This window comes from Heterodontus francisci, chromosome 10 (genome assembly GCF_036365525.1).
Source record: "Heterodontus francisci isolate sHetFra1 chromosome 10, sHetFra1.hap1, whole genome shotgun sequence".
NCBI classification, from domain to species: domain Eukaryota; kingdom Metazoa; phylum Chordata; class Chondrichthyes; order Heterodontiformes; family Heterodontidae; genus Heterodontus; species Heterodontus francisci.
The window spans coordinates 87,954,953-87,970,577 of record NC_090380.1 but is presented as its reverse complement, the minus strand read 5'-3'; the positions used below and the strand labels follow the sequence as shown (position 1 = coordinate 87,970,577).

Genomic DNA, 15,625 nt, shown 5'->3' with positions numbered 1-15,625 from the left:
AGGAAAGAGAGGGAATCTTTCACCAGCCTCCCACATCAAGTCTGCATGTCTAGAGAAATTCCTTGGAAATACACCTGGTTTGTCCTGATAATGACTCAATGAATTTTTTCCCAGCTGAGATCTGGCATGAATTCTATCGAGGCCCCACATCTTGGACAGACAAAGGTAATCGATCTGTCTCTGATGCACTCTTACAAGAGTGGGCCACCTGTCCTGCGAATACAAATTACCCTGTCTCTCCAATTTGGGACGGGTGATGGGTTGTCTGACATCAACAGATGTTTGGCCTGCTCTGCTACACTTCTGCCACTAATACAAGCCTATAAGAATTTTGGGCCTAAAAGCTCTAAAAGCATTTAAGAAACTTCACATGCTTTGCTGGGGATGGGGATTTAAGTTCTTTTTGGATTGATGAGCTAGGATTCTCCAAATACCTTTACTTATTTAAATCCAACCTGAACACTGTTAGTCCTCCTTAGAATTGAGAGGCTCTGTTTCTAAAAAAGGCTCCACTTGGAATTCCTGGTTAATGTATTTGAAAAGAAGTAGACAAATGACGCAATCCATGGCCATTTAATAGTCAAGTAAGCACTAATACTGGATACAGCATTAATTGGCTCATTTTCCTGATTTTGTTCATGACCAATGCTGCTTCTCCATGTGTAAGGGTCAGGAAAAAGAGGTAGAAAGCTTGTTCCTGTAATAAGCGATGGCATCACAAGCACATTTTTTCATAACTCTTTTCACTGGGCACTCATTGAAACTTGGTGCTATGGTCAGTCCCTAACCACCAGTAAGTGGACAGTTTACAGGGGTTTGAAAGGCAGCCAGAAGGCCCCAATCTCTGTCTTGGTATGCAAATATATTTCCCTTTCTGCCAACTTTGGTCTGCAGGTCTACACCATATGTTGCCCCCGAGACAATATTAATGTGCCAGGCTAGGATTAAGCCTGGGTAAGAGCAACAGACTTCAAATGTATTCCTGTCCAGAACCAGGGCAGAAGAGGTCTGGGAAAATCAACCCCTAATAATCTAATTGTTCCTTTACGCCTGAGACTTTGCAGTGAAGTAGGTGCAATGTTGGTGGGACAGATTCCTTGCCACCTGCGTGTACTTGAAAAAAAGTCCCGATACAGTTTACTTAACAAAGCTCAGAAAATAACAAATCAGAAAATATTACTGCATCAGTACAGCAAGAATTGTAACCAGTCAAAACAGTTATTCTGGACAGAAAGAAGTAAAAGTGAGGAGAATATTAGAAGTGAAACTATTACCACTAGCGCTATCATTTTCATTCTTCTCCCAGTCCACTATGAGAAAGGTAGGGCAGCCTTCAACAGTCACAAGGGTCAGGTTTGAAGGTCCATATCGAGGAGGAAGTAAGGCTTTTGCATTTGTAATATTTTCTTCAGGAAAATGTTTCAATGATTCAGTAATGGAGCAAGGCATGTTTGGCTTTGTCATATATTTCACATAAGAACCTTAGAAAGGAAAAGAGCAGCAGGATAATAACTAGTCAATAATCTCTGTCAAACAGAATATTCTCACCAATTTCATGACGATATCTGTGCACTATTATTAAAATATGGTTCCTCTTGTTGGTTGAGCAATTGGTTAGAAAACATAACGCACCCCAAATAACACAAGTTGTCCTCCCGATTTCGCAACCCATGCACGAGAATAAAATTTCACTATCTCTCTTAACCACGTTATTTAGAGTCTAAAGTAGAATTCAGATGCTGTCTATTCTTTGTATGTGCAAAATAATACCTTCCATTTAAGAACACAAAATATATAAAATGAAAAAGCCATTCAGCTCATCATATGTATTTTACCCCAAGGGTCATGTGCAATTTTCTCACCTTGAACTCAATCCAACTCACAACTATCTGAGGAGGTGTTTGAATAAATGTATAGTTTGTAAAATCATAAACCTCTTTGAAATGTTTCCCTAACTCTCAAAGGTAATTGATCAAAAACACAATATCAATCTAATATTATAATCTACTTTACTAAAACGGAGTTGATCAACGTATTAATGATTTCTGCTTGGAGGGTTGGAGCACTTATCACTCTGTGATCAAAACTTCTCATCTCTAGCGTCACTTAAGGTCTCTCGATCAGTGATAACAATGCAACTTAAATAACCTGCTTATGTCTGTTGTATCCATCACTTGCAGCATTTTCAGACCTGAAGTATATTCCAGCTGAGCCTTTTAATTTCTTCAGTGAAACAACTTTACTTTTCCTGAGCTTTTCTCGACACTACAGTGGTGAAATTGGCCTTTTGTGACTAGCGCACCATATGAGTTCCGAAGAAGGGTCACTGACCCGAAACGTTAACTCTGCTTCTCTTTCCACAGATGCTGCCAGACCTACTGAGTGGTTCCAGCATTTCTTGTTTTTATTTCAGATTTCCAGCATCCGCAGTATTTTGCTTTTATATTCTATATGATGTTTCTCATTCTGATTTCCACCAATTTTACAGCTTACTTCGATTGTGTTACTTCAGTTACTTTCATCGGTTGCATTTTTTAAGAAAACACTTTTAGCTAAGCCCCTCACAATGGAATTTTAATGGTACCGTCTTTATGATGGTTGAACTCTTGTATCCAGATGGAGCGAAGCTTTGCTTACTCATTGACTTGGAATTTGATGAAAAACTGAGCCGCAGTAACAGTGCATCTACCGTGCATTTCATTTCAGGAAATTATGGTGTTAGTGACTCAAGCTAGTACTTGCACTATACCAAACTTTCCTGGGACTCTCTGTGTGTTTCGACTGTGAACCTTGCCAAAACATGGAGAATTAAATTATCATACTTCTGCCTCCTATATCGTAAATGGCGATGTCCAATTTGCCACATTAAAGTTTAAAGTTGATTTAATCACTGCTAACACTCAGACTGAACCAGAACACATCAGTAGTTGAAGTCTTCCAATTTAATGTCAAAAATAATTACAGACACACACATCGTCAGATTCCTGAACATTTAGAAACTGACTAGTTGGAATGCAAGGAAATTTTATATGGGTGTAACTTCAACAGTTACAAGGCAATAAAATTAGTGAAAGGAATGATTTATTTACATTAGAGGATAATGACTTAAGTGATTTGTTTCTTGCTAGGGTCAGGGTGAGTTTTAAAAATGCTGCTGACCTGATCACTTCTTTGGCTAATTGCTGTGCCATCTTCCTACCGCCTCTAAACCCGCGTCCTCCAAGCAGGCTGCACATTTGGCCAGGATCACTGCCGGGATCTTCATTATTGCAGGATCACTGGGGCAGAGGTCTTCACTGTAAAGGAGAGATGAGCCTACTCATAGCCCCCATAGGGCATCCACTTAGCTTGCATCATGGAAGCAACATCAGTCAAGCTGCAACTTACTTTAACGTTTTCCCATACTCAAGACATAAACCCGGTCAGATTAGGTCGTAGCCATTTCTTACTCTTCCTGCATTGTACAGTTGACTACAGCTGTGGAAGGTTTTACAGTCAAGCATTTCAGGCAAGGATCACTACAGCTGGAGGAATAATGTAATAATATTGAATAGACAAGTAGACTGTGAATTTTCTTTTATGTTTCATTTAGTGATCAAACATGCCAGCCTTCTAGGTTCTGTAACTTGCAAATAATAAAGACCTATGAACACTGGCCATTGATGCGCCACTTCCAAACTATGTTTTCCGATTCTTTGCTATGTCTGCTGTGGTGCATTCTAATTATTTTTCCAGCAAATCATGTTGTGAATTTGCCACTGGTGGATTGGAGAACACAATGGTCTAACATATCGTTCACCAATAGTATTAGATATTAGAAAATTATAGGCCATTGTGTTCTGCCACGCCACTGAGTATCTTGCATGACTGGGGGTACTGCATGGCATTAGTTCTTTAAATTCCTCTAATCTCTTTTTTTTGCAGTGGCATGGAGGAAAAATTCTCTTTGCAAGTACCTCACATGCAGCATCCTCTCCACATCAGCAGCAGGGGTAAGATACAGTGCTGCTTAGTGTCCTGCCTGGAGATTCCTGCTTGCACCTTGGGTTTCCTCTCCCCTCATTTTTTCCCTGTTTGTTCTTAGTCCTTTACAGCTTCACGTGCAGCACTTGTGGCAGAACCTGCCCCTCAAGAATGGGCCTTCACAGCCATCAGCAAAGAGAAGACACCCCTTCTAAATGGATTGTTTGCTGCGTGACTATCATCTTTTGCACCTGGAAGGATGCCAACATCTTTAGCAAGGGTATGGGGTGAAAGCGGGAACAGGCTACTGAGTTGGATGATCAGCCATGATCATAATGAATGGTGGAGCAGGCTGGATGGGCCAAATGGCCTACTCCTGCTCCTATTTTCTATGTTTCTAAGGCCGTTAATGTGTTTCATTGCCTTTTGAGGTTCTCCAATGTCTTTCAGAATTTTTGTTCCCTTACAATGACACTACCCTATAATTCTGTCATTTCTTTAAACAATCTCCCACTACTATCCATTACTGTTCTCTCTATATCTGTTAGAATTTACACATATATGTTAAGCTTTTTTTATTCGTTCATGGGATGTGGGCTTCGCTGGCTAGGACAACATTTATTGCCCATCCCTAATTGCCCTTGAGAAGGTGGTGGTGAGCTGCTGAGGTGATCTGGTCTAGGAAAATTGGGATACAAGCATCACACTTCCTTTCCAGCTGGTCTAAAATCCATCAAATCTGCTCAGTTGTAAACTAAACGAAGAAGAAAATGTCAACTTCTGAGCCCTCAGGTAAATGATATATTAGACGATAATTCCCTTTTTAGATTCTTTCATTAAGTGAGACAGACATTTGAATGTGTCACAGATGTGTCAATCCAGCCTCTAACACAAATTAAAAGTACCTTCCTCCATATTGTTTATGAATAGTATAATGAACAGAATCAATTCTAATGCCATACTAATTTTTAATCCAATTTTAAATTAGCTGATTTATTCCACGAGCCTTAATTTATTTTAATATAGTACATGTTCACAGAATTCCAGGAGATCCATGAGGTATGACCTATTGCTCCCAAATCGATTTCACTGCTCTTTAGACGAATACTACTGACATTCTATAATAGGCTCTCAAACAAGTTTACCGTACTTCTGTTTTGAACACTCCACCATGATAACATTTTTTATCCTTCAGTCTTCAGGTACAGACCCTAAATTCATGCAGTTCCTAACAATATTAACCAGACTCTTGTCTATTTCCTGGCTGAGTTTTTGACGTGTCTAGGGTGTATCTTATCCAATGCAGGTGCCCTTCAGACAGTTAATTCCTTGAGTTTCTTTGTAACGTATACTTCATTGATCTTTACATGTGTTTTTATTCCAAGCCAAATAAGTGGATCTGGATTTTGTCCACAGACTTCATTTCTAAAGACTGATGTGAAGAATACTTTTAACATCTGCCATTTCCTGATTCTCTATTTCTACCCAATTGATCCCTCAAAGGAACTACCTGGCCTTTTATACTTCACTTCGTACAGAGCTGCAGCAAATTCCTTGGATCCCTTTTGCTTCTGTCTACAATCTGGTTTTCTACTCTGCTCTTACTTCTACTATTCATTTTGGACATCCTCTACTTAGCTTTGTACTAGTGCCAATTTTTTGTCTCAAAATTACTGTTGGTGATACTAGCAACGAGTGCTCATGGATTCTAACACTCCGATCGGCAGCAACTAAAAAGCAGATGTTCGAGGCATCAGTATATAAACCATAAATTCTGGAAATTGACCTTCATTATGAGAATGTAATTTCTTCATAAACTTAATCAAAAATTTGATAATGCTTAGCTTCCACATTACATATTGAGAATTATTGTGTATTGGTGGATACTGATGAATGAATTAAAATTTCTAGTTCAAAACAACATAAAATCAAACAGAGAGGCTTTATACACCAATTCATCTCCTGGCCAGGATGGTACACAACAGAATACTGAACAGATGGGGACAGAAGTAACAAAGACATTAACCATAATTTTCAGAAAAATTTGGAAGAGGAATTATGCCACAGAACTGTATGGTGGTAAATGTTACAGTCTTATCAAGAAATAAGAAAGGGATGAGACAGAAAATTATAGACTAGAGAAGCTTACCTTGGTTGTGGGTCAACTTCTAGAGTTTGTAATCCAAGATGACAGTTAAAATTTGAGAGAATTAGCATGCATTTGTAAATGGCAAATACTGCTTGACTAATTAAATTGATTTTTGAAGGATTTGCAGTGGATATAGATGAACGGAATGTTACCAGGGAAGATAGGTTATAGTTGTGAAAAGGTTTGAAAAATTGAAGCCTTTTCATATGAAGAGACGTTTAAGAGATCTCAGCGATTTACAAAATTCTGAAAGGGTTTGAGAGGATAATCAGTAACAGATTGTTTCAGCTGGTTGCTAAGCCAGTAACGATGGCCACAGATTGATAATTATCACTAGAAGAGCAAAGGGGGAAATTAGAAGATTTTTCTCACACACTATAACATTATTTTAAAGGGACCTGGATAACTACTTTAAAAAAAATGAAAGGATATAGGGAAAGGGCTGGGAAATAGGAATGCAGTAAATGGCTCCAGTTGAGGAGCGAGCACTGAACAAGATATAATGGCCAGCATGTCTCTTTCTGGGTATAATCTTACTGACTCTATGAATTGATTTTAAGGATTCAAACCTTGTTAAAGTCATATCCCAATTTATTCTACATCTATTATTTGAAAATAAGGTGATTTTTGGTTGTCAATATCACTTTTAGTGGATTTTTTTCTGAAGTCCTGATTGTGGATCTACTGAAAACAATCATTTTTATTAATGTCATTTTGCATTAACAATTTCAATTTATCACTTGGCTTCCACAAAATAATGATGCAGAAGTGACTGAAAAAAGTGATCTTGCTTTCTGATAATTGTTTATCTTTCTTTTAATATGTTTTGGTGATTTTATTTTAGTGCTCATCATGGTGATGGTTCTTATCCCTGCGTGACAACATAAAGATTAAATCGTCTGTGTACGGGTTGGTGACAGGCAGGGTACTTCACTGCTGGTGCATATTTCCAGAACTTAAGTTTCACTGGCAGCATCAAACACTTCAAGGTTAAATATAGTGCAACCAATGCTAAATAGCTTTTCCTACTTTTCTCCAAAATAATGTGTCTAAATCCTGAACTGCACCATTTTGAATTTATGGTTTACACAATAACCAACCTTATTGTTTCTTTGAACAACTTTGTCAACTTAGTACGGTTTGGACAGACTGTGGACAGTATTGTGTCATAGTCCTGGAGCTCACTTGAGAATGAATCTCAACTGGTTTCACATGATGTTACGGAGAGGAAAGTTTCACTGGATTGAAAGCCAGAGCCCAGAGCAGAAACAATTGTATTTCCCACTGCTTCACCCCTGCTCAAGTAATTATTCAACTTAAGTAGCATTTCTAAAAAAAAAATGTACCCCAAATCCTACTTTGGTTTATACTCATTCACTCTTTTATCCAGTATGAAACTGAAGATATAACACCTTAACATCTCTCAAACAACCTAAAGTATTTCCTGTACAACAAATGAAAGTCACTGTTGTTACATAGGCTTATGCAGGCAGACAAAGCAGACATTTTGCACACAAGGACCCACAAACAGCAGTGCTATGAATGACCAGCCAGTCAGTTTGGTGGTATTGATTGAGGGAGGAGTGTTGGTTAGGACACCAGGAGAACTCCCTGCTCTTCTTGAATAGTACCATGCTATTTTTAGTATCTACCAGAACCGCATTCAGCAGCAGTGGGGCTTCATTTAATATTAAATCTGAAGGACTGCACTCCCTCAGAACTGCACTAAAGTGTCAGCCTAGATTATGTTCTCAAGTCCTGGGGTGGGGCTTGAACCCACAACCTTCTGACTCAGAGGCAAGGATGCTACCAACTGAGCCAAGCTGACAGGAATACTGTACCTCTAAATCTTTCTTGCCCCTGGCCATCAATATTAGATACTGGGGTTGATCTGAAGACAGGCGAATTTTCTGTAATAAATTTAAAAGAAAGCAATTTTAAAAGTCTGAAAGTGACTTTCTTGTTTTGTGCACATAGTACCTGAAAAGAAACATTGAAACTATGGCAAAAGAACAGAAACTGCTGGTAATATACAATAGGTCAGTCAGAATCTGTTAAGAGAAAAAACAAGTCAACATTTTAGGTTCATATGCTTCATCAGAAATTAAAACTAAAAGATAACCAAGTATTTTAGTAATGATAGAAAAAGAAAGAGATAAAAGAGGCAAGACAACGACACGGGTTTTTCAGTCGTAATGTCAGCGATGATTTTACACTTCCCCATAGGGTATGCTGTTGAGACCCCGCCAGACTGTAATCATGTAGAAATCCCTGAACAAACAAGAACTTGCCCTTTTACGCCATTAATCTTGTTGTTAAAAACCCTTGAAAAAGTTACACCTTGTTGAATGAGGTGAAATTGGGTTTTTAACAGCTTACTAGGTTCGCCCACCCGCAGGCCAATTGAGGCCCTTAAGCGGTCAATAAATGGCCACTTAAGGGAGTTGTTCCACCAGCAGTGGTTGGGCACTTTGCCACCTAGGGAGGCCATCCATCCTTGAAGGCTTGGGGGGGTCCCTCCTGAATGGTCACCCTGTGTCCCCACATAGGGCGTCCCCTCTGGCACATCCCCCACCCTCTAGATCAACCAACCCCACCAAGGCCTGGCCGATTGGCCCCGGCAAGCCACAACCCTACTTACCTGTTCCGAAGCCAGCGTCCATGGTGCCGCTTCTCACTGGGTGCAGTCCCAGCAATGGACACTGCTCCCTCTGATTGGCCGGCAGTTCTTGGAGGCGGGACATCTTAATTCAGAGCGGGGAAGCCACTACTGCAGGCAATTAATAGCCTGAGCCACACAAAATAGCAGCATGGCTTCGGGGGCCAGCGGAGGCGAGCTTGCTCCCAGCTTCCCAGCTGGTGGGCGGGGCCACCACCTCGTCATGAAATTCCAGCCTATATTTGTGCAACATCAAATTTCGCCATTACAATAACAAAAAAATTTTATACTTTTAAAATAATGGGCTGGGCTTTGTGGTCAGTGGTGAAGCAATGATGCTCACCGCTGACCATGAAGAAAGCTGACCACAAAGATATAGTGATCCCTGTGCAAACTTATCCTTTTCCGATGTCAATTTGAATCTGGCACCAAGTCAAGGTGATCTCCAGGCATGCAGCAGCAGTAATATCAAACCGGGGAAGCAGACCATCACATTTAAGTATTCTCAGACAGTAAACCAGGAAGTAAAAACCACTGAATTCTTTCACTTTAAATGTTTAAATTTTACAGGTAGTGAAATAAATGATTGGGCCATACACACAGGATTAAGGTGGAAACTAAAATTTAATAAATGGACTTTTAAAAAAAACTTTTTAAAATGTGGAATTTCTTATAATGGGGACAGTGACATTCAACAAATATAAAAGTACTCTTTCAGGGCCAGTGAGGGTGTTTAGCAGTAATTCTTAAATGAATATGCTGTTAAAAACTCTCATTCAACAAGGTGTAACTTTTCAAGAGCTTTTACTATGAGACTATTAATGTAACAGTGGAAGTTCTCATCAATTTAATGATTTCTAATTGCTTGCATTCTAGGTTCCTCCTCAATGCACACTCCAGAGAAACACAGAATCAGTTACAGTAATTTCTGGATTTCCACGTTTACCTGCACATTTGTGGATTCCAGAAGGTGCTGTCAGTTTTAGAGGAGTAATGATGGCGCATGGGGACAGTTTTGCCATCATTACTACCGCGAAATCCGTGTGTGTTTAGGATATTTTAATCATATGTGTATGTCCCAATCATTCATTTCATTCTCTGTAAAATTTTAATTAAAAGTGAAAAAAACAATGCATTTTACTTCCTGATTTGCTGTCCGTAAGAAAACTACAATGTAATTGCTTGCTTACACTGCTTGATGACATCACTTTCGCTGGACACTTGGAGGTCTCTTGGACTTGATGCCAGACTCAAATTGATGTCAGGAAATTTAGTCCATGCCACAGAGATCGCTAGATCTTTGTGCGCAGCTTCCTTTGAGGCCAACAACAAGCACTGTCACTTTGCTACTGACTATGAAATATGGGCCAAAAGACACTCCAGCCACAAATAATTTAATGGGTTGCTTGAGGAGCAAACTGCTTAATAGAAAACTACCATATGATATAAAAGATATTCTCAATACATCCTTCAACTGCCTGACTAACATGAACTTTTATATCATCTAACATTAAGCAATTTGCAGGCCTTTTAACCTGTTTAATATCTATCAAAACCACCATAAGCAGCAGACAAGTTAATGTTGAATATATATTCAAGAAGGAGATATATATATTTCTTAATGTCAAAGGGATCAAGGGATATGGGGAGAAAGCGGGAACAGGGTACTGTATTAAACGATCAGCCATGATCTTTTTTGAATGGTGGAGCATGCCCGAAGGGCCAAATGGCCTACTCCTGCTCCTATTTTCTATGTTTCTTTGAAACTGAATGTGAAGGACTGCATTTCTGACAATGCAGCACTCCCTCAGGACTGAACTAAAGTGTCGGCCTAGATTATGTTCTCACATCCTGGGATTCAGCTTGAACCTATAACTTTCTGACACAGAGGCAGGGTTCTAATTTGTTTCTGTCCTTCCCTCCTGTTTTTCCTCTCTATTTTTTCCAACCTTATTAAAATATTTGCTTATCTGGTAGTTTTCAATTCTGATAAAGCATATGCAAAAGAAATGTTTCCTGGTCTTCTCTCTTTACAAATGCTGATTGACCTCATATTTCTAGCTTTTTCTGTTTTTCATTTCAGATTTCCAGCAGTTACAGTTTTTTTTCCCTTTGATTTGACAACTTGGTCTCAACGAATCGAGGCAAACAAAAATTTAGGATTCAATTACTTTGAATTTATTTATAAATCCAGTTGGCTGAACTGTGTTCCCGACCAAAAACAGCTGAGGTACCTCTATAATCTCATGACGATGTTGTTGTAATGCACTGGATTCTGTCATAGACAGCAGAAAATTTCAGAATTTAGAAATTAATATAGATTAAGCCCACCTTAATACTGCATCCTGCAGCATTAACAATGCATGTCAGTATGATCACTATCTCTGCCATTATCTTGAGTCATGGAACTATATCCAGAAAAACTGGGGTTATTCTGCAGTGTTAGTACCAACATTATTTAGCATGAGTTACAATGTTCAAAACTGATATGGACATAGCTTATTTTTTCTTTAAAAAAAAGGGAACTACAAAAGATGATGCAAATGAAAGGCAAAAACTGTGATTAAACTTTGGGAAAAATGCAGTTTATTGACAATGCAATAACACATTACATAAGCTCATGCTGCATAAGCTCCAAATCAGAATGTTTAATTGAATAAGACAAACCATCCAGCCATTCTAATTAAACTCAATATGTTATTCAACACATTGGCTCTGATTGTCCTTTGACACTAGCACAGAATTTTGGCGTTAAGTTTGGCATTCATGTATCTGACTACTACCAGAACACAAAAGTACTATTATCCATGCTGCCAATGAACTTGCCAAAATTACTATTCATTTTTAATTTACATCAAACTCTGACAGACTCTGTCCTTCTCTCTGAGACATTATATAAAGTTGCTGTGAGTGCCTGTCTTACCCAAGAGAACACAAAGATTTCTCTCTCTTCATATGTTAACTAAGTTTTGTATAACAATCTGAATTGATATGGACAGTAGTGCACATGCAGATACTTTCCCCTTTTTCATCCAGAACCTTTTCTTACTTTAAGTCTGTACAGGACACATAACTAGTGTTGACATTTAGCATCAGTTTCCTGATATCATAACTGATACTTTACAATTGATCCACTGTTGCACAAACAACTCTGTATATATGCTCCCCCAGTCACCAATTCAAGTGAAAAACTCAGTGCGTCTAAAAGTGGAAAACTTTTCTATGCCATTCTATACTATCATTCACTTCTTCATTCACATAAACAACATGAGGAAAATGTATCTAAAAGTGATTGTAAACAAAGCCTTTGGGTTAAAATACATGCAAAAAGATGCAGACTTCAAGCAACTGCACGCGTGGATTTCAAAAAAAGGAAGTCATGAATTACATCACTTTTCAGCCGTATTATGTTTTCTGAATGTCCTAGGATGCCAAAGATCTGTGTTAGTGATTTGGAGAAAACTAGTTTTCTCCTCAAGCTTACACCATGCATGTCTTCTATCAGCTGAAAACAGAACAGAATTGGTGGTTATGAAAGTAGTTAGTGCACCAGCAAAGAGCAATGCAATTGAAAGCAATGCAATGTAAAAACACTGTTAGAGAGAAATGATGTGATACCTATTAGCTCTTGCAGTGCTGTGACTTTACTTTTAATTTTAATCACCATAAAGGTTAAATTTAGTTGAAATTTCTTTTTGACAAATGTACACCTGAAAGCTAGATGAAATACTAATTTTATGTTAGAACAGAAGAATAATCTTACTGCTCAAGTGGGAAATTAATGTTGAATTGAGAAATGGTATTTACCAGGTCAATACAATTCATATATTTCACAGCTCTGGCAGCATAAAAAGGCTTGAAGTTTGTTAATGAATCCTAAATAAGAATCAGTAGAGGTTGTGAGCTTCACAAGAGTTAGTTATAGCAGTCTTTCTCTTGAACAAAAGATAATCTCAATGTAGTGCAATATTGAATTCTATTGACATTGTTGGGAACCGTTAGGTAATTTTTTTTGCATATATTGTATCTTTTATTGATTTTTCTCTAATTATTAACAGTGGTCAAAGTCATGAGTTTAGTTAGTTGCAGTACAGGTTCCAGTGGATGTGAATTGACAGCATATGGTTTATGAATTCAGCAGACATTTGTCAATCCTGCCAAGTTAAATTTTAAGAAATGGGAAATGTGGTCTTCAGCGATTGAATATAATGTACATCAATAATGTAGCTACTGGGAACTTTGGATTGGATGTAAGCCATTTATACTTGATCTGGCAATGTTGATTGATGCAACATAGAAAAATGCTGAATTGCTCAAACCTGTCACCACTTACCTATATGAGCTCATAGTCTCAAAACACCTCGTGTATTTCTTCCATGACCTTGCAGTAAAGAGCTACATTTGTTACATATATCCCTAAAATATTACATACCATGAGTACTGCCAGAAACAGTGGAGAATAACTGACCATAAGTTGACTGTGTCTCAGATTCTGTAAAGGACAAGAGAAAACAAAAGATCATAAGGCAGTTATATTAGTGGCAGTACAGTAATATACTTATTTTAAACAGAAGAATTGATGCCCTTATTTCTGTCTGAACGTTCATAGTTGCGTGTTTCTGATTGTGCACTCAGCCCTCCAGGAAGCTCAAACTGTTAACCAGTACAAAAATGTCCAGGTTTTCTAGTGCATCATAACATTCCACATGGCTTTGCTTAACCTAAGGCATTACAAAAATTGCAGAACACCAACACCAAGGATAAGCTCCAAAGCATTTCCTGAAATTAAGCGCATTGGAATTGAGCTGATTTGGAAAATCAAAAAAATGCACCTTGAATGAATCAGATTCAAATGACCACCTGTCCAAGCCATCTAATTGCTTCAACTTCCAGTAAGTCCACTGGTTTATGGCACTTGACTTTCCTTCAAGTCTAGATAATGAAATGTCAACAAATCTTCACGGTCATCTAGTATGTCTATGAGGCTCAATTTCCTGGCAGTTTATGATGCATCTCTGGGAATCCCAGACATACCAACACAAATTTGTTTACATTCATTCGATTATTAAGCCAGAGTGTCACAATATTTTCACATATAGAAGAGTAGAAAAATGAAAGAGAGCCAACAGTGATGCCTGTTTTAGATTAAATTCTGCAGAAAAAAACAAAAAAAGCATAGAATAAACTTTACAACACAAAGTAAAACTAAAATAAGTTAAACTAATTTCTAAACAAGGTTTCAACTATTCATCAGAAGAATGTCTTAGATAACAAAAATAATGATTTGAAAATTAGAGTCAATTCACTCAAATCTTGAATCAAAAAATGAGCGTTCTGTTTTCTTGAGTCTTAATAGAAGGCACATGACAATATTTTTTCAATATAGCCTTTATATTCAGCAAAACCAGTCATTTCAGGATTTAACTGCCTTGATGAGATATAAAAGCTGGTGCCATACCCTGCTATTCTCAATAGACCACTATAAACTGGTGGAATTCAACTGAGACCTGAAAATATATGCCAAGTCTCCTTGGACCAGGGCATCTTGCAGCATACACCATTAGTTAGACTTTTTCCTGGAGCTTTCAGAGCTAAAATTGTTGGTGCCATAACTTGCCAGAAGTGCGAAATGATAAAGGCATGATTAAGGCAATGGGGCATCTGGGACCTTAGTGAATGGTGGGACCAATGGTGTGTCTTCTCAATCAATGCAATTTAAAGATTTGGAAATAAACAGAGGAAGGACTGAGAAGGAGATTGAATTAGAGACAGCAGATTAGGGTCAAATCAAGTAGAGAAAGAGAAATAAAGTGAGGGCAAAAATGTTTGGATTGAGGAAGAGAGTACATCAAGGCAGAAAGGAAAAGAAAAAATACAATTTAAAATTGGACATTTTTAAAATCTCGAGAAATGGACTAAAGAATGAGATTGAACAGTCTCAATAGTTAGATTTCTGAGCCAAAGAGGTTGATTGGCATTGCATTGGAAATTGCCACGTTGTTAAATGGGTACTTACACTCATAATCACCACTCCTCACTTTCTGTAGCAAGTTTAATGAGCAATTGTCGTGCAAATCCAGCATGTTCTGAAAAATAACGGGGAGGCTAATGGCGCAATGCCCTTCATGCAAAGCAAATGGCAGAGCAGCGCAAAACAACCAGCAAATTCTGGAGATTTGCAACACACAGCATATCTCTTCTTCCTCTGAATTTGCTGACCAATTTGTGCATTAATAATGGCATGCGCTGTTAACACAATTATTTTTCCAGCAAGATATGGCCCATTCTGCCTATATAAGAATGAAAAAGTGATGAATAATTGTGTCTTTGTTAAAAGCATCAGAAGACCGCAGCTGCAAAATTATCCAAAATTTGTTTATTGGTTACTATAGTTGGCTTGATTCAATTCTGAAACACTGAGCCACACTTGGCATAGGAATAGCATTCTATCAAGGCAAACAATGGTTGGTAAGTAGATATTTCTATCACATCAGATAAGGAGGTTTCTTGCCCACAGTGGTATTCTGAGTATACAATGTTTGAAAATTAAGTTACTACTAATTATTGCATCAAAGTATTTTGTTCCTTTCTTTTATCCTGATATCAAGAAATGGCTGCAGGCACTGGATACTGCAAAGACTATGGGCCCTGACAGCATTCCAGCAACAGTACTTGTTTTGAAAGTGCTTCCATTTTTTATCAAATTTTTTGAGGGCTCGTATTTAAATGGCAGAAATGGATTCAATTTTGGAAGGCTGAAGATTTCATAGATGCTAGACTTTGTTTTGTTGATAGTTCACTGAAAGGACACTGAGATGTGTTTGAAAATGACCTTTACTGGATGTCACATGCCA

The 15,625-nt window shown here is 38.1% G+C and overlaps 1 protein-coding gene across 14 annotated transcripts in view; it reads right to left on the bottom strand.

Annotated features, from left to right (window-relative positions):
• Nucleotides 1–15,625, bottom strand: part of LOC137374607 (fibronectin type III domain-containing protein 1-like) — a 323,625-nt gene that overhangs the window by 34,529 nt on the left and 273,471 nt on the right. For 12 of the 14 annotated variants that reach the window (XM_068040959.1, XM_068040967.1, XM_068040965.1 and 9 more), the window contains 3 exons: nt 13,204–13,263; nt 7,954–8,022; nt 1,275–1,481 (listed from right to left, as the gene is read on the bottom strand). In XM_068040959.1, coding sequence (XP_067897060.1) covers nt 1,275–1,481; nt 7,954–8,022; nt 13,204–13,263 — 336 coding nt within the window. The remainder of the gene's footprint in view (nt 1–1,274; nt 1,482–7,953; nt 8,023–13,203; nt 13,264–15,625) is intronic. The other 2 variants (XM_068040964.1, XM_068040968.1) reach the window with 2 other exon arrangements.